The 24,304-nt window shown below is 48.8% G+C and overlaps 2 protein-coding genes across 2 annotated transcripts in view; one reads left to right on the top strand and one right to left on the bottom strand.

The window, feature by feature from the left end:
- The window catches only part of LOC135405257 (zinc finger protein ZFP2-like), a 225,478-nt gene that overhangs the window by 126,586 nt on the left and 74,588 nt on the right, over positions 1–24,304 (top strand). The window lies entirely within an intron of this gene.
- Positions 23,136–23,777, bottom strand: LOC135405552 (olfactory receptor 14A16-like). Its single transcript, XM_064640260.1, has one exon. It carries the CDS (start codon positions 23,768–23,770, stop codon positions 23,144–23,146), a length of 627 nt encoding a protein of 208 aa, XP_064496330.1. The 5' UTR covers positions 23,771–23,777; the 3' UTR covers positions 23,136–23,143.

Raw genomic sequence — 24,304 nt, 5'->3', positions numbered from 1 at the left:
AGTGGCCGGTCCCACCTCCTGAAAACTTCAATACAAATGAAGACTGCTGCCAGAGAAAAGGTGCCACCACAGAAAGTTGTTGCTGCCCAAGAAGTTCCCAGGCTGCCCCACCAAATGAACCTCAAAGTCCAACCTTCCAGACTATTTTTCCTGAGGTAAAGGGCTGCTAATTCCCTTTTTTTTAGCGCACTCCTGAATAGGTCAAAGTAAAACCCATAATAGACTCCAGATAAAGATTCCTGCCAGACAAAAGTTGCCACCACAGAAAGATCTTTGTTACCCAAGAAGTGCCCAGGCTGCCCCAACAAGTACACCTCAAAGCCAAAGCTTCCAGACTGTTTTTCCTGGTGGAAAGAGCTGCTGTTCCCTTTTTTCAGCCCTGCGCTGCAATGGCCGGTCCCACGTTCTGAAAAATTGAATCCAACTAAAGATTCCTGCCAGAAAAAGGTGCCACCACAGGAAGCACTTGCTGCCCAAGAAGTGCCTAGGCTGCCCCCACTACTGCACCTGAAGCCAAAGCTTCCAGACTTTTTTTCCTGGTGGAAAGAGCTGCTGTTCCCTTTTTTCTGCCCTGCGCTGCAATGGCCTGTCCCACCTCCTGAAAAATTCAATGCAGATAAAGATTCCTGCCAGACAAAAGGTGGCACCACAGAAAGCTCTTTGCTGCCCAAGAAGTGCCCAGGCTTCCCCAACAACTGCACCTGAAACCAAAGCTTCAAGACTTTTTTTTCCTGGTGGAAAGAGCTGCTGTTCTCTTTTTTTTATACCTTTCCTGTACAGGCCAAAGTAACTCCTTAAATAGACTGCAGATGAAGATTCCTGCCAGACAAAAGTTGCCACCACAGAAAGTAATTCCTGCCCAAGAAGTGCCTAGGCTGCCCCCACTACTGCACCTGAAGCCAAAACTTCCAGCGTTTTTTTCCTGGTGGAGAGAGCTGCTGTTCCCTTTTTTCTGCCCTGCACTGCAATGGCCGGTCCCACCACCTGAAAAATTGAATCCAAATGAAGAGTCCTGCCAGAGAAAAGTGCCACCACAGAAAACTCTTGCTGCCCAAGAAGTGCCCAGGCTGCCCCAACATCTACACCTGAAGCCAAAGCCTCCAGACATTTTTTCCTGGTGGAAAGAGCTGCTGTTCCCTTTTTTCAGCTCTGCTCTGCAATGGCCGGTCCCACCTCCTGAAAAATTCAATCCAACTGAAGATTCCTGCCTAACAAAAGGTGCCACCACAGAAAGTTCTTGCTGCCAGAGAAGTGCCCAGGCTGCCCCATCATCTACACCTGAAGCCAAAGCTTCCAGACATTTTTTCCTGATGGAAAGAGCTGCTGTTCCCTTTTTTCAGCCCTGCGCTGCAATGACCGGTCCCACTTTCTGGAAAATTGAATCCAAATAAAGATTCCTGCCAGACAAAAGGTGCCACCAAAGAAAACACTTCCTGCCGAAGAAGTGCCCAGGCTGCCCCAACGTCTACACCTGATCCAAAGCTTCCATCCATTTTTTACTGGTGGAAGGAGATGCTGTTCCCTTTTCCGTGCCCTGCGCTGCAATGGCCTGTCGCACCTCCTGAAAAATTCAATCCAAATGAAGATTCCTGCCTAACAAAAGGTACCATCACAGAAAGTTCTTGCTGCCAGAGAAGTGCGCAGGCTGCCCCAACAACTGCACCTCAAAGCTTCCAGCCTTTTTTTCCTGGTGGAAAGAGCTGCTGTTTTTTTTTTTTCTGCCCTACTCTGCAATGGCCGGTCCCTCCTTTTAACAAATTGAATCCAACTTAAGATTCCTGCCAGACAAAAGGTGCCATCACAGAAAGTTCTTGCTGCCCCAGAAGTGCCCAGGCTGCCCCAACATCTACACCTGAAGCCAAAGCTTCCAGACTTTTTTTCCTTAGGGAAAGCTGTAGTTCCCTGTTTTTCAGCCCTGCTCTGCAATGGCCGGTCCCACCTCCTGAAAAATTGAATCCAACTGAAGATTCCTGCCAGACAAAAGGTGCCACCACAGGAAGCTCTTGCTGCCCAAGCAGTCCCCAGCCTGCACGAACTACACCTGAAGCCAAAGCTTCCAGACATTTTTTCCTGGTGGAAATGGCTGCTGTTCCCTTTTTTCAGCCCTGCGTTGCAATGGCCGGTCCCACCTCCTGAAAAATTGAATCCAAATGAAGATTCCTGCCAGACAAAAGGTGCCACCACAGAAAGTTCTGCCAGCCCAAGAAGTGCCCAGGCTGCCCCAACAACTACACCTCAAAGCCAAAGGATCCAGACTTTTTTCCTGGTGGAAAGAGCTGCTGTTCCCTTTTTTCCGCCCTGCGCTGCAATGGCCTGTCGCACCTCCTGAAAAATTGAATCCAACTGAAGATTCCTGCCAGATAAAAGGTGCCACCACAGAAGGATCTTGCTGCCCAAGAAGTGCCCAGGCTGCCCCAACAACTACACCTCAAAGCCAAAGCTTCCAGACTTTTTTTCCTGGTGGAAAGAGCTGCTGTTCCCTTTTTTCAGCCCTGCGCTGCAATGGCCAGTCCAAACTCCTGGAAAATTGAATCCAACTGAAGATTCCTGCCAGACAAAAGGTGCCACCACAGAAAACTCCTGCTGCCCCAGAAGTTCCCAGGCTGCCCCAACTGCACTTGAAGCCAAAGCTACCAGACTTTTTTTCCTGGTGGAAAGAGCTGCTGTTCCCGTTTCTCAGCCCTGTGATTTAATCGCCGGTCCCACCTCCTCAAAAATTGAATCCTACTGAAGATTCCTGCCAGACAAAAGGTGCCACCACAGAAAGTTCTTGCTGCCCAAGAAGTGCCCAGGCTGCCCCATCAACTGCACCTGAATCCAGAGGATCCAGACTTTTTTTCCTGGTGGAAAGAGGTGCTGTTCCCTTTTTTCGGCCCTGCGCTGCAATGGCCGATCTCACTGAAACAGGAGGCCAGGCCCAGAAGAGTTAAGTAAGAAATTTGGGCCTTTAACAAGCTACCATCATCCAAGATGATCTGTTTTCGTTCTGTTCTACTTTCTGGACCAAAGCTTAAGAGAATAGTACAAGAACATGTAATAGGACTAGAAGCAATAAATTAGAAATATAACAGGATCAGGTAGACATTTGAATAGGAGAAACAGGCCTGGAGCCAGGGCTTTTCCCAAGCTTCAGTTAGCAGGTCAAGAACAATGGAAGAGAAGAAAAGTCAGGCTGAAGAAGATGAGTTTAAGCCCCCAGACCCACCAAAATTGAGGGCCAAGAGAAGCACCCCCCCAAGCCCTGCCTGAGCTCCACCTATACTCCACCTATTATTAATATGCATTGATAGATGTTGTAATCACTTGAATATGCATTTAATCACATCTGACGATTGTTTAAAAATGCTGATTTTGTGTGAAGCCTTTGAGCAAGTTTGTCCAGCGTGAGCTGGCTTGCTCCCAGCGTCGAATAAACAAATACCTTGCTGCTTAAAGATAAAAAAAAAATCTCTGAGCAGTTCCTCGGACCGATTTTTCGGATTCACTTGGCGACCTGCAGCAGCACACCTTCTCCACCCGGCTGCGGAATCCCCCGGAGGACGGGACCCCCTTGGGCCCCCTCGGGTAAGTCTTTCTACCCGAAGGGGCTCCCTTCTTCGGTGGCTTCTTGCAGGGGCTGGACAAGAACACTGCCTGTTGATAAAAGGTATTTGTATCTGGTTTCTGGTTTTGTTTGTTCTGGTTCTGGATACCCGTGAGTCGAGGCGGGACGCCGTCTCGCAGGGGACACGGGAGAGGACGCTCTCCCGGGGGAATATCCCCTCTGGTCTGGTCTGGTCTGGTTTTGTTTGTATTTGGCCCAATATTGTTATTGTGTACCTGATATATCTTGCTTACCTTGAAACATCCAGGAGCACATAGTTAAAGGTATTATCATGCTAAGAGTTGCCATATGAGAGGTAGTGCTGAAGAGTTAACTATAAGCACATCACTTTGGATAAGACCGAGAATTAAGATTTGTCAGTTTTGCAACTGTTAGTTATAGGTATGAGCCTTGTGTAACAGATGTAAGGTTTGCCTCCCCGACAGACAAGGTTGGGTAGAACCAGTGTGCATATTGCAGAAAAGAGGGACACTGGAAGCAAGAATGCCCTGAATTAACAGGTGGAAATGCAGGCACAGGAGAGGCTGTTGTTGCTTACAGAGTACTGAGTGAAGGGGGGGCCGGCAGGCCAGTGCTAGGGGACCTGCTGGTAAAAATTAAGCTAGGGGAAGAAAAAGAAGAATTAGATTTTCTAATTGATACCGGGGCTATATTTTCTGTTTTGAATTAATACCTAAAAGTGATAAATATGTTTAAGTCGTGGGTGCCACTGGCCAATCAGAAAAGCTTTCTTTTGAAACCCCTAAAGTTCAAAATTGGAAAACAAATGGGAGTGCATCAGTTTTGGTATTTACCAAATTTATCCAAACTGGTATTGGGCAGAGACCTACTAGAAAATCTGGGAGCTGTAATAGAATTCAAACAAGGTAAAATTGAACTTAAGGTAAAGGAAGAACAATTAATAGCACCTCTGAGTTTAGCAATGAGCTATGTGGAGCCAAGCCAGGGTAATTCAAATGTCAATCAAATTTTAGATCAGGTATACCCAGGAGTTTGGGCTACTGACACACCAGGAAAGTCAAAAAGAGCAGCTCCCATTGAAATAGAATTACAGACAGGAGCAAACCCAGTAGTTAGGAAGCAATATGCACTGAAGCTGGAAGATAAAAGAGGAATTGAGCCAATAATAGACAACTTTTTGAAATTAAGGTTTTGTAGAGTGTGAATCAGATTGCAACACCCCAATTTTACCAGTCAAAAAGACAAATGGAACACATAGGTTGGCTCAGGATTTAAGAGCAGTAAATAAAATAGCTAAAACATACATGCAGCTGTTGCAAACCTGTATACCCTATTAACAATATTAAAAGAAAGTGTAATTTGGTTCACAGTATTAGACTTAAGAGATGCCTTTTTCTGCCTTCCCTTAACACAGGAAAGTCAAAGGATATTTGCCTTCAAGTGGGAAAATCCCACCACAGGAAGGAAAACTCATCTCATTTGGACAGTGTTACCTTGAGGGTTAGAAAATATTCCCACAATTTTGGGAATTAATTAGCTAAAGAATTGGAACAATGGCAGTCACCACCGGGAAAGGGTGTACTTTTATAATATGTGAATGATCTATTGCTTGTTACTGAAAAACAAGGAGAATGTGTTCAACGGACAGTACCAAATATGCCTTTGGCATAGTTCACACTCATGGAGCAATTTGGAAAAAAGAGGACTTTTAACTCTTCAAGGAAAAGTTGTGGAATATACTGAAGAAACTCTATGATTGTTAGAAGCTGTACAACTCCCCTCTCAGGTGGCAATTATGCACTGCCAAGGACACCTGAAAGGTAACACTGTCCTGGAAATAAGAAACAGAAAAGCTGATGCAGAAGCTGAATTAGCTGCTGCAAGAAGTAAAGAACTATCAGTAGCAGCTTTAGTGCTAGAAGAACTAGACACAGATCAACAGGTAGAATATCAAGAAACAGATTATAAGTGGATACATGAAAATAGGTGTTAGACAATAGATGAAGTTAACTAAAAACTGGTCAGTCAATACTGTTAGAAAAATTAGTGTGGCAATTTGTAAAAGTAAAACATGATAAAACTATTGGGGCTTAGACTCACTCTTAGCATTTAAGGACTAGAGTAGCAGGACCAAATTTATTTACCACAATAGAGCAAGTCACATCCCAATGTGAACTTTGTCTTTAATACTGGAACAAAAATACACCAAAGGGCAATAAGTAAAGGGCATTTCCCAGGTGAAATTTGGCAAAATAATTTCTCTGAGCTCCCAAGAAAAGGGGGAGGTCCTGTTATCTCTTAGTTTTGACTGACACATTTTCTGGATGGCCTGAAGCTTTCCCATGTAGAAAAAAATGAATCAAAAGGAGTGGTTAAAGTCTTGTTGAATGAGATTATACCACGGTTTGGAATGCCTAAGAGCATCTCTTCAGATAGAGGTTCACACTTTTGTGCATGAATTGTACAAGCAATAAGTAAAGCACTAAAAATCAATTGGCAACTGCATATGCCCTACAGACTCCAAGCAAATGGGCAAGTAGAAAAGATGAATCTAAAATAAGAAACAAATTTTCATTGGTATCAAGCTTTACTTATTGCTTTAATCAGGCTAAGGGTCAAGCCAAGATCAAAAGGGAAACTGAGTCCATTTGAAATTCTATTGGGCAGACCCTACATGATGCAAACTGTGAATAGTGAAGCTGTAGATCAAATCAGTAATCAATATGTGTACAATCATGTAGGAAAACAATTGCAGAAAAATGCTACAGTGGTGTTAGAGCACCAACCCAAGCAGCCTGATTGTAAGTTACATCCATTCAACCCTGGTGATCAGGTATATGTTAAGAATCTTTCAGGAGATCCACCACGAGAGAAGTGGGATGGACCCCAGCAGGTGTTGATGACCACCTTCACAGTGATCTGGGTGAAAGAGAAACCCACGTGGATCCACTGCTCTCGAGTCAAGGGGTTCCAGAGGAAGCATGGACCTCGGGAGAGGAATCATCTACTATCAAGCCTCCTCAATGCTGATCTTTGGACTGATAAGTACATTGGTGTTAAATCAAACTCTTGCCCAAAAATTATTATGGTCTCAGGCCTATAATGGGAATTCTAGTCTATGATTTGCTATAAATACAGATATTCTGAATTCATCTGAACTGAACCAATACAATGCATCTGTTATAGTCCTCCAAGGAACAAGGGTACTGAATAATTGGTAAAATCCTGGTACCCCATACAATGCAAGTGTTTTAATAGGCACAGATCAGATGGTCACCCAAAACTGACGTTACTGTGAAATGTAATTAGTGGCTGATCAGTGTTGGCACACCTTCACTCTAGATAAATCAGTTTCTGTGATGTGTCAGTGGACATTCAGGGAAGGAAATATAACCAGGAGATTTCCAACCAGCAAATCTCCTACCACCCCATTGACTAAGACCACCACCAGTTTTACAACTCCTTCTTTAGCCTGTGAGAGTGTCCACAATTTAACTTTTGCTGGACCTTAAATGATTAGACACTCAAATGAGCAGAAGCTGTTGTTAGATCCCACATATTCACTGAAGAGGGTTCGAATAAACCTTCAAGTAAACATATCAAACATACAAAAAGATTGTCAGCCCTGTATTCAACAAAGCCTTAAAGGCTGGCATGCATAGATGATGGCCAGATCCCCTCGTACCAGAATTCAAAGAGATGTAACCGGATGGTTTAGCACAGGATTAAGTGTATTAAACACCATAGATCAAGAAGTATTAGTGAATAAACTAAGTGCTGTCACATCTGATCTAGGAAAATTCAAAGTCCCTTTAAGATCATCTTTGCTCACTTTGGCAGAAACACAATCATTGGCAGTTAAATTGTTAACATTAGTAGCTAACCACACTGCAAAAGATTTCACCAAGATTATTGACTATGCTGGTGTCATCCATAAAAGGTTTGCACTTGCAATACAATGTCTCCAAACTCAACAGTGGGTACAATCTGTAGCTGCAGGAATATTAAGAGAAGGAACTTCAGGAATATTACCACAAGAAGTAAGAGAAATAATAGCTAGAAACAGTTCTACTACACAATTTGAGAAAAATTACCAGGCGTGGTGGCAGTTAGTGAACTTCACTTACAACTCTCAACATGAACAAATTGAAGCTTATGTGCTCACTATCAGTGCAGCCAAAGAAAAGACCATCTTTCCTATCCTGACATTAGGAGCCATACACCAAAATGTAATTGTCAGACCCATAGACCATAATGTTTGGGCAAGTTATGACCACACCAAGAAAAAGTGACAGTCAGTCAGTCAGTACTGAGGCATGTATTCCTAAAGGACAATTAGGATATATCTGTGAAAATGCTGTCATAAGAAATGAAGATTTATGCTTAGATGCTGAAGATAGTGTGTGTGTACCTTTGAAATGCTTCCCCATGCTAAAACCCAATCACAAGTCTATTATGTAGGAAATGGTTGTGCATGTGTTAGAATCTTTTGTGTTAATTTTACCATAGATACTTGACATGAAGTAGTGAGTGGTACTAATTTTTTGTTTTACTAAAATAATAGGCTGTGACTTTGATTATATCATTCTAGTGACTACTAGACAACTGATTGAAGCTGATTATACAATGTATCATGATGTGCCAAAATTGCAGACAGGAATGAACATTAATCTTCTAAAGCAATACTTAAACATCCTGATATAGAAAAACTGGTCCAGGAAGTAAACAGAACGACTAAAAGAATGCTCTGGCAAGTAGAACATGACACTGAGAGCATAAAAACTGTTCTAACCAAGTAGAAAAAGTGGGAGAGCACCACTGGTGAGACATCTTTACAGGATACTCCCCTACAGCATCACAAGTGTTCCACTATTTGATACATCCAATACTGGTATTAGGAGCTGGCATGATTCTACTGCTGGTCCTAATTGTTTGGCTATGGTACAAATCAAGCATCATGGTTAGAAGGATGCAGATAATGTGGGCTGTGATGAATACCTATCAAAATCCATTAGAACTTGACGAAAGAATTCATAAATTCTAAACAAAAAGGGGGGAATGAAACAGGAGGCCAGGCCCAAAAGAGTTAACTAAGAAATTTGGGCCTGCTAACAAGCTACCAACATCCAAAACGATCTGTGCTTGTTCTGTTCTACTTACTGGACCAAAGCTTCAGAGAATAGTACAAGAACATGTAATAGGCCTAGAGGTGATAAATTAGAAATGCAGTAGGATAAGGTGGACATTTGAATAGGAAAAATAGGCCTGGAGCCAGGGCTTTTCCCAAGCTTCAGTGAGCGGGTCAAGAACAATGGAAAAGAAGAAGGGTCAAGCTGAGGAAGATGAGTTTAAGCCCCCAGACCAACCAAAATTGAGGGCCAAGAGAAGCACTGCCCCAAGCCCCGCCTGAGCTCCACCTATACTCTGCCTATTATTAATATGCATAGATAGATGTTGTAGTCACTTGAATATGCATTTAATCACATCTGAAGATTGTATAAAAATGCTGATTTTGTGTGAAGCCTTTGAGCAAGTTTGTCCAGCGCGAGCTGGCTTGCTCCCAACGTTGAATAAACAAATACCTTGCTGCTTAGAGATAAAAAAAGTCTCTGAGCAGTTTCTTGGACAGATTTTTCGGATTCATGACATCATACCATTTCTGTGACATCACACTTCCCATGTGACATCACAGCTCCCCTGTGACATCACATCTTTGTTGTGACAACAAGGATTCTCTATGACATCACATCCATCATATGACATCACATCATGTCATCCCTGTGAAATCACATCCTCCCCGTGACATCACAGCTCTCCTGCAACATCACAGCTCCCCTGTGACATCACGTCTTTCCTGTGTCATCACATCTCCCTCATGACGTCACAGTCATCATATGACATCACATCTCTCCTGTGATATCATATAATCCCTGTGACGTCACATCCTCCCTGTGACATCACAGCTCTCATGTGACATCACAGCTCCCCTCTGACATCACACCTCCCCTCTGACGTCACATCTCCCCTATGATGTCACAACCATCATATGACATCACACCTCTTCTGTGAAATCATAACATCTCTGTGATGTCACATCCTCTCCTGTGACATCACAACTCCCCTATGACATCACAACATCATATGATATCACACCTCTCCTTTGATATCGTATCCTCCCTGTGACATCACATCCTCCCCTCTGACATCACATCCTCCCTGTGACATCACATCCTTCCTGTGACATCACATCCTCCCTATGATGTCACATCCATCATATGACGTCACATCCTTTCTGTGACATCACATCTCTATGACTTCACATCCATCATATGACATCACACCTCTCCTGTGATATCACATCCTCCCCTGTGACATCACATAGTCCCTGTGACATCACACCTCCCCATGATATCACAGCTCCCCTGTGACATCACATCCAGTCACATCCAGATCCATCCCAAGGTTGGGGGTGTGTGTGAGACAGGCAGAACCACAAATGCCTGCACAGCCCAGAGCAGTCAGTGTGGGGCTGTGCTTGCTGCTGCAGAGACCCCCAGGGAACAAACCCAGCCAGTAGTTTTGGAGGGGGTGGTGTCCCTAAGGAGGACACTTGCCTTATTATTGCTTATTATTTGTAATATCTTACAGATCTATCACACAACACCTAAGGATGGATTCTGTAGAATATGTGCCATAGACATTTGGGTTGGGTCTGGCTGAGCTGCAGTTCAGTTCCCCACAGCAGCCCTCCCAGGGCTGGGCTTGGCATTGGCAGCTGGAAGGGGGTTGAGAACACCCCAGTGTTTTGGCCACTGCTGAGCACAGCACCAACACTGGGACATTCCTTCCTTAGCTGAGGGCAAGAGCCTGGCAGGGGACCCAAGTAGGCCAGCTGAGCCCAACTGACCCAAGGGACATTGCAGACCATGGGAGGTCAGCTCAGCTCTAAAAGCTGAGGCCCGGAGCAGGAGGGGGGCATTCATTGTCTGATGGCTGCCTGCTGAGGAACCGTCCCGCGGACCCAAGCCCTGCTCCTCGGGAGTGGCCGACCATGGCTGCTCATGGGAAGCAGAGAACAAACCCTGCTGTCTTTTGCTTTAAATAAACTGCCTTATCTCAATCCACATTTTTTTTTCATCACCTTACTCTCTCCCCTGTCCTGCTGGGAAGGAGAGTGATAGAGCAGCTGGGAGGGCACCTGGTGTCCAGCCAAAGTCAACCCACGACACACCTGAACCCTTCCAGAGACTCCACCACCTCCCTGGGCTAATCGTTCCAATGCCTGAACACTCCCTCAGTGGAAAAAGGTTTCTTTAATATCTAATATGAACTTGCCCAATGCAATTTAAGGCCATTATAGAATCATAGAATAGATTAGGTTGGAAAAGACCTCCAAGATCATCAAGTCCAACCCCTGATCCAACTCCAGTTACTATATCATGGCACTAAGGGCCACGTCCAATCTCTTTTTAAAAACCTCCAGGGATGGTGAATCCTCCACCTCTCTGGGTAGGCCGTTCCAATGCCTGATAACCCTCTCTGTAAAGAATTTCTTCCTAACATCTAACCTAAACCTCCCCTGGCAGAGCTTGAGCCCATGTCCCCTTGTCCTATTGTTGGTTGCCTGGGAGAAGAGACCAACCCCCGCCTGGCTATAACCTCCCTTCAGGTAGTTGAAGAGAGTGATGAGGTCACCTCTAAGCCTTCTCTTCTCCAGACTAAACAACCCCAGCTCCCTCAGCCTCTCCTCATAGGACTTGTGCTCAAGTCCCTTCACCAGCCTCGTTGCTCTTCTCTGGACCCGCTCCAGCACCTCAATATCCTTCCTGAACTGAGGGATTTTCCTGCTTTGACAGTGTTTTGAGACAGTTCATTGTGCCTTTCAGGTCCTTACATGTGCACACACACACAGAGCAGTCTCACCAGTGACAGGCCCTCCAAAGAACACAAGCCCTGATGATTTGTAGCTCCCACTCCAGTGGTTGGCACTTGGACCTCCCTCCATACCCAGAGCTCAGAGCTCCCTTGTGCCAGAAAGTTTAAAGAGATTGTGCCTCATTCTGCCAAGACAGCCCTTGGAAAAAAGTGTCCCTCTGTGTTTCCTGGGATATGAGCACTCTATTGTCATCTTCCAAAACCTTGGAGAGGTCCCAGAGATCTCCCAGGACGGAATTTGGGGCCTCAAGCACATGACCCGTATATAGAGGCTGAGGACTCAGGGGTCAGTGGTGTGAAGATTGAGGACAGTAGAGGAGTAGCCTGAGAGGTCTGGAAGGGGGGTGTCAGAGCTGGTGGAGCTTTTCTTCCTGTCAGAAAACAGCCTAAGAAAGAACTAGTGCCACCAAGGGCAGCTGGGGTGGCCTAGACTGGGGACAAGAAGTAAGAACTTTCCCTCCAAGGTCAGTGTTATGGTGCAATATGTCACACAGAAGGAGTCTGGATGAGCCCAAGGCTTTGTGTGTGCAGGAAGAGCCAGGGAGGACGCAGAGATGTCAGTGCAGGAAGGTGCCAGCCAGGTGGGGCAGCCGGGGGGATGACGACAGCCTGCAGGGAAAGGGGCAGGGCATGGACACTGTAGGACAGCCTGGGCTGGAGAGGAGACAGGGAGGGGGAGAAGTTGAAAGGCCCTGACACAGCCACCTTCTGCAGGCCTTTGGCCAGGGCTGCTGTCTGTGCCCCTGATGCCAGGAGGAGGGGAGTGGCCCTTGCAGCCCTGGGGCCTCATGGCCTCCTTGTCCCTGCTCAGCAGCCTGGCAGGTGCCACCCCATGGTCCTGCCCTTGGCATTGCACATCCCACATCCCAGTGCCCCAGGAAGAGCCCTGAGGAATGAGGCAGGGACAGCATCTGCCTTCCCAGGGGCTGGGGGTCAGGGCTTGGCCCTTTGGCTTAAGGAAACAAGTCAAGGTTTCTTCAGCATCACTACCACCTTTCCCTTGCTTGTCCACCCTTGTCATCACTGTCTGCAGTTTTCTGCTCTAACTGGAATCTGGGGACATGTTCTCAGTTGGGTCCCTCAGTGAGACTCATTAGCACTACAGGAAACTTTTGTGTTTCAATCTCACTTTGACTTCTTGAGAACTTGTTTGAACTTCCTCTCAGGGACTGAGTCTCATGTAAACAACATCAAATCCCCCTGAGGGTCATGAAATGCCTGGGGCTGTTGCTGTGCTGCTGAGCTGGGCCAGGCTCCTGGCACACAGGGAACTCCTGGCAAGCAAGAAGAGCTTCAAAGAGACAGCTCTGCTGGTGAGCAGCTCCTCTGCACAGCCCAGCAGGGCTGAGGGCACTGCCAGGGCAGCTCAGGGACACCAGCAGGGCACAGACAGAGCTTCAAGGGGCTCAGCACTGGCAGGAGGACTGAGAGCTCCCTGCAGGAGGAATCTTAGCAGGGCTGCACAGGGTGAGTCTGTGGCTGCAGGGCAGTGCAGGGCCAGCTCCTGGAGGCATCTCCTAAAGCTGGCCCAGCCCCAGCTGATGGGATGGGTGAGCAGGGGAATGTTTTGGGGCACTGTGGAAGAGTTGTGAAACAGGGGGTGCAGGCAGGGGTGCCCAGGGCTGTGGGGCAGAGCAGGGTCCTGCAGCCCAGGGTGCTGTGCTGGGCAGGGACTCTGCTGCCTGCCAGGGGCAGCTCTCAGTCAGCCCGGGGAGCTGCTCCAGGGCTGGGGCAGAAGGGCTGTGGGCAAGGAGCAACCCCTGGGAGGGCAGGGAAGGGCTCTTCACCTGTTTAGAGTAGGTTGCAGGTTGTGAGGGCTGCTCACAGCTCCAGGTCATTACAGAACATTTCTCAAAGGAGTTTTAAGAAAGCACAGCCAGTCTTGGGATACGTGACAATGTAGGATCCTGTTCTTTCCATCTTCAAATATGTTTTTTCTGGGTGGGAAATTGGTCCTAAAAATTAATCTCACAGTTCAGGAGGAGGCACTGAAACTTCAAATCTATTTCTCTTAGTGGAGATAAGACCAGGCAGCATCAGAAATCATTATACCTCTATGTTACATGTATCTCTGGGTCACTTTTCCAGCCTCCTCAGGGTTGCTCTGACATTGCCATCAGAGCCTGCACAGTCAGAGATTCCCCTGGGCAACGCTGCATTGCTGGGCTGGAACAGAGAAGATTTAACAAAGCTGCCCTTTTAAACAGTGCTGCCCTGCACTCATCAGACTGTAGGTATTTGTGTTTATTAAAAATTAATTTGCATGTGAAGTTATGTTCAGGCAGGACGAGGGAAAGCACAGGGCAGATGGGAACAGACGGAGGGACAGTGCAGCTCTCCTGGCTCTGCACTAAGCTACAGAGAGCTGAGCTGTTTGTCCTCTCCTGTTTAAAGTCTTGTTACATTTGGCATCATAAAAATGATGATTTGTACTCCTGACAAGAACAGGTACCAGATGCAACCATCAAAAATAATAAACACAGACAGCATCAGAAACGTGCTAAGCCCTTCCACGTCTTGAGAGTGGAGACAGAACTTTTCCCTTAAAGGTGGATGATGCCTGACATCCCTTGGGAGTGTTTGATACTGGGGCAGAGCAGCTCCATGTCCCCACTGGAGAAGGGGAAAACTGAGCCCTTGGCAGCACATGGGCAGAGCTCCTGTTCCTCACAGCACCCTCAGAGAGTACAAACAAGGGAAAGGAAAAGCATTTCAGTTCAGGGGATTTCTATGAGAAATAAAGTGGCTTTGCTTAGAGGAACCTGTCTTAACTTCTCCCTGTCCTTTCATGTTTCTGAACAGTGTCCCTGTGCTGGGAAGCAGCAAATGGCCAATAGCAGCTCCATGCCCCAGTTCCTCCTCCTGGCATTCGCAGACAGGCGGGAGCTGCAGCTCCTGCACTTCTGGCTCTTCCTGGCCATCTCCCTGGCTGCCCTCCTGGCCAACGGCCTCATCCTCAGCGCCGTAGCCTGTGACCACCACCTGCACACCCCCATGGGCTTCTTCCTGCTCCACCTCTCCCTCACAGACCTGGGCTGCATCTGCACCACTGTCCCCAAAGCCATGCACAATTCCCTCCAGAACAACACAACCATCTCCTACACAGGATGTGCTGCACAGCTCTTTTTCCTTGCCTTTTTCCTTTCAGCAGAGTTTTGCCTCCTCACCATCATGTGCTACGACCGCTACGTTGCCATCTGCAAACCCCTGCACTACGGGACCCTCCTGGGCAGCAGAGCTTGTGCCCACATGGCAGCAGCTGCCTGGGCCGCTGGGTTTCTCACTGCTCTGCTGCACACAGCCAATATATTTTCCCTGCCCCTGTGCCAAGGCAATGCCCTGGGCCAGTTTTTCTGTGAAATCCCACACGTCCTCAAGCTCTCCTGCTCACACTCAGGCTACCTCAGGGAAATTGGACTTATGTTTTTTACTATCTTTTTAGGACTTGGTTGTTTTGTTTTCATTGTGTTCTCCTATGTGCAGATCTTCAGGGCTGTGCTGAGGATCCCCTCTCAGCAGGGACGGCACAAAGCCTTTTCCATGTGCCTCCCTCACCTGGCCGTGGTCTCCCTGTTTGTCAGCGCTACAGCATTTTCCAACCTCAAGCCCCCCTCCATCTCCTCCCCATCCCCGGATCTGGTGGTGTCAGTTCTGTACATGGTGGTGCCTCCAGCACTGAACCCCTTCATCTACAGCCTCAGGAACCAGGAGCTCAAGGATGCCATAAGGAAAATGACGACTGGATGTTTTTCTAAGAAGCAATAAACTACCTCTTTTCTTCTGCAGAACATTCATTGTGTAACACATTTTGGGCCCAGCCTGCCTTCTAAAGCTTTTCGTAGTGTTTGGGGTGGAGGGCTTCCCTGTCTTTTCCCTCTATTCCTGTCATTAACACTGAAATTTTATTCTTCATCCCATATAATTCTCTACCTCTTTTTTTTTCACCCACAAAATATAGAAATCAGAAATCATGCTTTGTGTGCATTTAAACAAAAAAAAAGTTTGTGCAGCAAAATATTTGTCAAACATCCTCCCTGTGATAGTTTGTACATGAGGAATCACAATCTCTGAGCGTAAGAAACGACACAAATTCTTTTTTCCAGATTCTTCCTCCAACACCTCCCCTGAAGCTGGAGGGCATTTCCATGTTTGCAGATGTGGAGGGGAAAAGAGTCCCAGCACTGCCAGGGAGCCCCAGAACTGGGTCTGTTCAGAGCTGCTCTCTTTGCACTCCCACCCTCTCCTTTCCTGTCCGTGCCCAAGGCCTGAGTGCTCTGGCAGCTCAGTCACTGTCCTGCTGTGGGTCAGGCCTGTGAGCACAGGCAGGGACAGGCCCTGGGCACTGCTGGGACAGGGCTGGGCTCCACAACAGCAGTTCCAGCAGCAAAGGGGTTCCCCTCCAGGCACTTCCTGAGGGCTGAGGTCTTTTCCTAACACTGGTATGGAGAAGAAGTCCAAGGAACAGACTCTCCAAAGTCTTGTTGCTTTGCTTGTTTCTCATGGAGACAGTGCAGGGAGGTCAGGGACCCACTGGGACTGCAGGGACTGAGGGCTGGGTCAGATGTTGTGTGTTGGTGGCCGATGGCCAATGGAGGTGACAAATGATCTCCAAGTCACCTGCCTGGGGTTCTGCAGCTTGTGAGGGCTCTGATGGCAGGTGAGGACTTGTCTGTAGAAACTCAAGAAGTGCAGGAGAGCACAGAGGATCTGCAGGGAAAGCCCATCCCATCCAGTCAGCAGGGAATGGAGCCCTGGAGCAGAATCCTGCCCAGGGTGGAGTCACCAGAGATCAAGTCCTAAATCTGCCTGTGAACTGGTAAAGGAGAGTTCTGCAACCCCAGGGGCTGCAGCAGGAACAGAGAAAGGACTCTGGCCAGTGACTCGTCTCACCCACAGTGAACTCCCCTTGTCCCTCCCCAGTTCAGGGGGGCTGTACCAGAGCCAGGGGTGGGCTTTCCAGGAGGGTGTCCTGAAGAACTCTCCAGCCCACAGGCTGCATGGAGTGGAGCCCTGCCCTGCCCTTTGTGCCATTGGAAACAGCCCATGGTCCTGCCCAGCCTTGTTCTTGGCTACTGAGCCTTCCAGGACTATGGCAGAGGGTGGAGAGGAGTGATCCCCATCCTGCTGGGTCTGCTCCCCACCCTGACCAGCATGGCCAGTGCAGGGCCAGCCCAGGGTGCCACAGCCCCTCCCTGTGCAGAGCAGCACCTCCAGCTCAGGGCCCTGCAGGGATCCCAGGCTGGGATCTGCAACTGGCCAAGGCAGCCTGGACACACTGACCTGGGCAAAGGGATGTCCCTGCAGAAGAGCAAGGCAGCATTTCTGGGCCTGCAGAGAGGAATCCCTGACACAGAGAAACCTCTTTCTGAAGCCACCCTAGGGACAGGCTGCTCTGTCCCTGGGCCAGGACTCCGGGCTGGGCTGGGCAGAGGGGCTGGCACTGAGGGGCACAGTCAGGCTGTGCTGGGCATCTCCTGGAGGTGACACCAGGGCTCCTGCAGTTTCACTGACCTCCATTTCCTCCTGCCATGCTGAGTGTCCAGCCCCTGAGCTGATGGGGATGCTGAGACTCCTCTCTGTGCCCCAGGAGCTGCTGTGCCCCTCAGAGGGGCTGGAGCTGTGGGGGGAGTGCCCAGAGCTCTGCAGCACCCTGGGCTGGGCACTGCTGTGGGGCCAGACCAGACTGGGCTGCTCCACCAGTTGACCTCTATAATGAAATCACTTCTAATTTTCTCCTGAAGAACCATGAGAATATATGTTGTGTCCTGAGCACTAGACTGCAACTCTGTGAAAATAGAAAAGGTTTTGGTGTCAGAGATGTTGATAAGGTTGGGCAGTGTCACTGGAAGACCTCTCCCAAACCCTTGGAAAGGCCAGAGCCATCCCAGAGCTTCCTGGGGCCTTGGCAAAGGCAGACATGGAAGCAGTCTGCAAACAGGGCTCAAGGAGGGTTGGGAGAGTTCCAGGCTGGTCAGGCTCAGCAGGGAAGGGGATAGGGCAAGTCCTTCTGCAGCCATTCCCAGGCATTGGAAGGACAAGGCAGGGATTGCAGAACCCCTGTGGGAGGGAATAGAGGATGTTGTGTGCCCAGACTTCATCAAGGCCCTTGACATGGTCTCCTGTGGTCTCCTTATGGCCAGACTGGTGAGAGCTGGACTGAAGAAGTAGAAGATGTGGTGGGTGGGAAGTTGGCTGAATGAAGAGTGTCAAATAAAATCCATGGTACAAAGTCCTCTTGGCAGCAACTTCCTGGAGAAATCCCTCAGTGATCAGCCCTTGAACACCAGTATAGAACATCCTTATTATCTCTCTGTACATTGGGACAAAATGCATTTTCAAGTCCTTTGTGGTTGATGCCAAATTTCAGGGAGCCCTTGAGCAACCTGTCCTGGTTTAAAGACACATTTTGGGGCAGGAACTCCAATAAAATGAATTCACTCCCCTTTTATTCCAGACCAGTGCAAGGAGACAAAACACACGGAGGTATAAGTAAAAACAATAAGAGTTTACTGACAAGAAATAGAGCAGCAAAACCAGCAATACCAACAGAACTTTTCAAAGCAACAGCAGAGAAATTGCCTCCTCTCTACCCATCTGCCCCAATTCCCTTTTGTAAACAGATAAAACCAGAGATCAACATGTGCCTCCCTTCTCCCTTTTCCCCCTGAATGAACAAAGTATGAAAATTAAACCAGGGGAAAGAGGGGGCAAAGCAAACTCTGGGAAACTCTCTGCTCTGAGATCAGTTGTGCTGCCCAAGAACACGCTGACTCCAGAGGTGTCCAAGCGGGGCAGAGCCGGCGACTCCGGTCCGTGCGACGGCGGGGGGGAGGCAGCGGCTCTGCTTGATTCCATGGAGTTCTGGGGAGGCACAGTGGCCCCTTGGTTCCATGAGGCTCTGAAATGACTCATAGTTCCTTTTGTTCCAAAGAAGCCCCGCATGTCACAATGGGCCCTTGGTTCCATGAGATTCCACAGTGTCCCTGCATTCCTTTGGTTCCATGAGGCCCTGCAGTGTCACGGTGCCACTTGATTCCGTGATGTTACAAAGAATCAGAATGGCCCCTTGATTTAAGGCCAACTGCACATGGGGCTGCCTTAGGGGGAGTGTGGGCACCCAGACAAGGGAGTTGTCACCCCCTGGACTCAGCCCTGGGGTCACCACATCTGGACTGGTCGGTCTGTCTGTCTGTGAGGTTCCCCATTGTGGAGGAATGAGGAAGAACTGGAGAGGGTCTAGAGCAGATCTGACAGGATGGAGCTTTTCTCTGTTTTGGAAAAAGAATGAAATCTCCACAGAGTAGCATTGAAAGTTCAGACTGAAGGTGAGGAAAAAGAAATATCACTCAACGGGGAGCCTTGTGCTGCAAGAGGTCACCCAGAGGGAGTCAGGATCAGCCCATGGCTTTGTGTTCCAGGGAACAGCCAGAGCTGGTGCAGAGACATCAGGGAGGGTCTAGAAATGCTGCTGGGAGGGGGTGGGAAAGCAGGAGGGGTGTGTGCAGCCTGCAAGGCCAGAGCAGCAGCAGGGCCAGGGCAGGACAGCCTGCAGGAGAGATGGCCAAGGGCTCTGGCAGGGCTGCAAGGCCCAAAGGCACCCAGGCCTTTGTCCCCTTGCCTCTGGCAGCTGCCTCTGCCACTCAGGCCACCACAAGCCACTTTCCTGGTAGGTTCTGCCCTTGGTTTCTGCCTCGCCCCTCCCTCAGGAGCCTGGCAGGGGTTGCCCAGTTTTGGCCTTTGTTGTTGCTCCCCCTCCCATCCCAGTGCCCCCCAAACAGCCCTGAGCCAGCCGGGAGGGACAGGATCTGCTGGGCCAGGGCCTGGGGCTCAGGCCTTGGCCTTTGTGCTCCACAAAACCAAGGCAGGCTTTGCTCAGCATTGCAGGGGCCTGCCCAGAGCCTTTGTCTGCCTGCACTCCTGGCCTCCAAGGAGCTGCTCCAAGGAGTCCCTGGGGAGGCTTTGGCAGTGCCTGCCCTCAGTGGGGCCCAGCAATGCTTCAAGGCACTTGGAGTTTGGCTTCTGACTTCTTCAGCAGCTTCTTCAATCTTCTCTCAGTACCTCAGGACCATGGGCTGGGCTGCAAACACACCGTGGGGCTCATTAAAATGCAGAAATCCCTCAGGATCTCTTTGTCTTCCTTTAATTGTCTTCAAAGCAATTTCAAAACAAGTCTTCGAAGTTTGTACTTTTTTTTTAATTCAATGATGGATATATTTAAGTTCAGAGAAGAGGTGATAGAGGTGTTCTCCAAGTGATCTTGATGCTGAGTGTCTCCTCAGGAGATCCACACTGACCATGTATGATCAACCTTGCTCCTCACCCCCCAACCTCACCAGTTCTGAAATGGCCCATCTTGGACTGACAGCTGATGCAACTCCAAACACACCGTGGGACCCATTAAAACATTGAAAAACAAATTATTTTTCTTTCTTTAATTGTCTTCAAGTCTTCAAGACATCAACAATTAATTAGAGTTGTTATGTAGTTTAGCTAAGGAGGAAGATTTTAAAGTGGAAGTCACGAAAAATATATTTTTTGATGAAAGGGAATGATTTACACAGAACCTTGGGATGTAAGAGGGTCAGGACGCTAAGGATTTGGATTTAAATACAAGGGGTCAAAAGACATTAGTAGCACTCATCATTGACCAATCAAACAATTATCAAGTGAATCAACAGCATTTGCTACAATTTTAACAGTGACTGAATTATAGATTCCCAATAACAACATTCCCACCACAGTCCATTCACACCCACACCCAGGCAGAGATGTGTGCACACATCAAGAGCTGGGTGTGGAAAGGTCCCTCTCCCAAATTCTCCTGTTGTCAGGGAAAAACTGCCACAAATCCCTTTGTGTTTCCCAACAGACAAGGGTCACAGCTGGAGGAGTGTTTGTTGAGGGGGATCAGAATTGTCCTGGGCATCAGGGACAATCTTTGAAGTGTTGGAAACTGGAGGGTTCCCGAGCTGGGAGAGGCTGCCAGAGGTGTCCCACTGAGAGGGAGGTGCTGGGGAGCTGCCAGGGCCTCCCTCAGCCCCGCTGGTTTTGGTCTCCCAAGGGGACTGACTTTAGTTATCTGCTGAATTTCCATCCTGTTGTCAGGAATGACTGGTGTTTCCACAGTATTTGGAAATTCCATCCAAACAGTTCCATTTTGGTTATGATTCAGGCAGGGAATATTCCAAGGTTTTCAGGGGATGACTCCTTATCCTGTGTTTCCCAGTTCTCACACCCATCCCAGTCAGCTGGATGGTTCATTGACAACGTGTCCCGAGGGGAGGGACCTCCAATGCCATAGAAACCCCTCCCCCTGGATTAGGAAACCTTTGGAATTCAGGAGGTGTTCCAGTGAAGCATGAAAATGAACAGCAATTTTCCTAAAGCCCAGACCCCAGCAGAACAAAGCCAGGCCCCCTCAGTGTCAGAGCAAAGGTCCCCCATCCCTGTGTCCCTGTGGCCGCTGAGGCGGCAGCGCAGGCCCGAGGCGGTGCCGGGTCCCGGTGCAGCCGGGGCAGAGCGGCGGCTGCGCGAGCGGCAACCCCGGCGGTGAGTGCGGCAGCCCCGTGGGAGCGGCGGCTCCGGGCACAGACGCCGGCGGCAGCCGCTGTGGCTCCTGGAACCGAGTGGCCATTGGGACACTGCAGGGCCTCCTGGAATCCAGGGGCCGGTGGGACACTGGGGAGCCTCTTGGAGCCAAGGGAACCCTGGGATATTCTGGAACATCCTGGAATCCAGGAGCCATTGTGACACTGCAGGGCCTCATGGAACCAAAGGAATCCTGGGACACAGTGGAAACTCATGAAATCATCAGGGCCATTGTGACACTCCAGAACCTCATGGAACCAGGGGTCCATTGTGACACTGAGAGGCCTCATGGAACCAAAGGAACCCTCAGAGTTTTTGGAACCTCATGGAATCAAGGGGCCATTTCTGGCAGGATGCTCTGCTCTGACAATACCTAAACAATGGTCAGAGAATGCAAACAATGCAAACTCTCTGTACTGAGTTACTGCTGGCGTCAAGGTGCTATTTTTATATTGAATTATGCTAAACCCAAAATGCTTCATGAAACTTCAGACACACATCCTGCTTTCTGAAGCAGGATTTGACAGATAAGCTGCTCCCTGGCCTGCAAATATGTCTGGCAGTCAAACACTTTATAACAATAAAAGCCTCGTCCGACTTTCCTTTGGCAGATTCTTCCCCAGACTTCCTTGAAGTGTGTAGAGCTTCTGCCATGAAGCAGGGACAGCTCTTCATGGTCACTGCCCAGGGGTTAAGTGAAAGAGAGAGAACTACCCCTTGTCCTTGTGGGGTGAGTTCCCTCAATCTCTGCTTCAGGATTGTTTCTTTTTGCTGGCTTTGATCCAATTGCTTTAATAGAGTTACTTTGATAGATCCACTGTCCTATCTTACACTACACTACTAGGAGTTTTTTACTTTTATACTGTGCAATAGATAATTCTGTTTAAGGTCTTTTGTCTGTTCACTTGTCTGATCAATTGTCTGTTCATTTGTCATAATAAATAATTATTTTATAAAAATATTTCAGATTTGCCATCACTAAAACCTGCAGGACAAAGTGATTGAATCACACCTCTAGAATTCCTTCAATTGAATCCAAAATCTGAGCCTGAGATTGGATCCAGCCACAGCCAGGCTCCTCTCTGAGAAGGAATTTGGAAAGCATGGAGGTCCTTTGTGCCCCTCGTAGCTCAACGAGACGGCTTCTGCCATCAACTTTGTCTAAGCCTTCCACCCCCCCAGCCCCAAGCCGTGACACATGGGCATGTCTTGTGCATGCAGTGCAAACATGGACTCCTGAGCTGGTCATTTGCTGTCCCTCCTTGGAGGGAAGAACAAGCCCAATGGCCTGGGGTGAGAGGCCAGTGCTGGGAGCGGCGCTGGCTGTGCCAGGGCACTGCTGGGTGCCCCCACCCTGAGCACTCCCACCCTTGTGCTGGTCCCTGCTGTTTTCCTCTGCAGGGCGTTGTGTTGGGCACATCCTGGAGAGCAAAGTGGAAAGCAGATGGAAGCTTTGAGGCCCTGGCCTGAGGAGATGCCCCTGCAGGATGGCAGTGCTGCTGCAGAGGTCAGCTCTGTGCCAGCAGTGCCCGTGGCTGTCCCTGCCTGCAGTCCCTGGACAGTCCTGCAGCAGGACTGGGACCGACTGCCAGAGCACTGAGGCCTCCAACAACACAGGGCTCTGCAGGACAGTGTGGAAGGGAAGGGAGAGGAGGCCACGCAGGAGAAGGGCTGCTGCTCCCTGGCAGTGCTGCTCTGCTGGGACTCTTTTCTGGCCCAGCTCTGCACAGAGGCACCGACCCTGCAGCTGCAGAGAAGTCAGAGAGGAAAGATGTCAGGCAAACAAGCCAATGCAGAGTTCTTTATTTGGTTTGAGCACACAGTGAGTACAATTGCCAATTTGTACAGCCTGTGGGCCAGGCTAGAAAGGCAAACACTGAATTGAAAATGGTGTTTATATATAAAATGACATTTATATATATCCTTATAGATATAATTATAGATATACAGATTTTTTGATGTGAACAAATTCTCACAAAAATAACACTCCTATCAGAAGTAAAAAATAGAGAAGGTATGGTGGGCCGTTAATGAAGTCCATAACAGGATTGGCCTTTAATGAGGTACATAACATGCAGAAGAAGGAGAGTTTATTGATTCTGAAAAACAGCCAGTTATCAGTTTCCTCAGGGCATCCTTGAGCTCCTGGTTCCTGAGGCTGTAGATGAAGGGGTTCAATGCTGGAGGAACCACTGAGTACAGAACTGACAGGGTCAGATCCAGGGATGGGGAGGAGATGGAGGGGGGCTTCAGGTAGGCAATGAATGCAGTGCTGACAAAAAGGGAGACCACGGCCAGATGAGGGAGGCACATGGAAAAGGCTTTGTGCTGTCCCTGCTGAGAGGGGATCCTCAGCACAGCCCTGAAGATCTGCACATAGGAGAACACAATGAAAACGAAACAACCAAACATTAAACAGGCAATAACCACAGTGAGCCCAATTTCCCTGAGGTAGCCTGAGTGTGAGCAGGAGAGCTTGAGGATGTGTGGGATTTCACAGAAGAACTGGCCCAGGGTATTGCCCTGGCACAGGGACAGGGAAAATGTACTGGCTGTGTGCAGCAGAGCAATGAGAAACCCAGCAGCCCAGGCAGCTGCTGCCATGTGGGCACAAGCTCTGCTGCCCAGGAGGGTCCCGTAGTGCAGGGGTTTGCAGATGGCAACGTAGCGGTCGTAGCACATGGTGGTGAGGAGGAAATACTCTGCTCCAAGAAAGAAGACAAGCAGAAAGGCCTGTGCAGCACATCCCTTGTAGGAGATGGTTGTGGTGTCCCAGAGGGAATTGTGCATGGCTTTGGGGACAGTGGTGCAGATGCAGCCCAGGTCTGTGAGGGAGAGGTTGAGCAGGAAGAAGCCCATGGGGGTGTGCAGGTGGTGGTCGCAGGCTACGGCGCTGAGGATGAGGCTGTTGGCCAGGAGGGCAGCCAGGGAGATGGCCAGGAAGAGCCAGAAGTGCAGGAGCTGCAGCTCCCGCCTGTCTGCGAATGCCAGGAGGAGGAACTGGGCCATGGAGCTGCTGTTGGACATTTGCTGCTTCTTAGCACAGGGTCTGTTCAAAAAAGGAAAGGACAGGGAACAGTTAAGACAGACCTCTGTGAAAAAGCCACTTCATTTCTACAAGAAATCAATGTGTCAAATGTCACCAAATGCACTGCCAAGGAGTCAGTTTTGCTCTGCTCTAAGGGGGAAATGGAATTTTTTGGTAGAGCTCTCACA

This window comes from Pseudopipra pipra, chromosome W, assembly GCF_036250125.1.
Source record: "Pseudopipra pipra isolate bDixPip1 chromosome W, bDixPip1.hap1, whole genome shotgun sequence".
NCBI lineage: Eukaryota > Metazoa > Chordata > Aves > Passeriformes > Pipridae > Pseudopipra > Pseudopipra pipra.
Note: the sequence above shows the minus strand (reverse complement) of the source record. Positions and strands in the feature narration are given on the sequence as shown.

What these genes read in the sequence shown, in the direction of transcription:
- LOC135405552 (XM_064640260.1), bottom strand. Translation starts at nt 23,770, where the DNA reads ATGTGCTACGACCGCTACGTTGCCATCTGCAAACCCCTGCACTACGGG.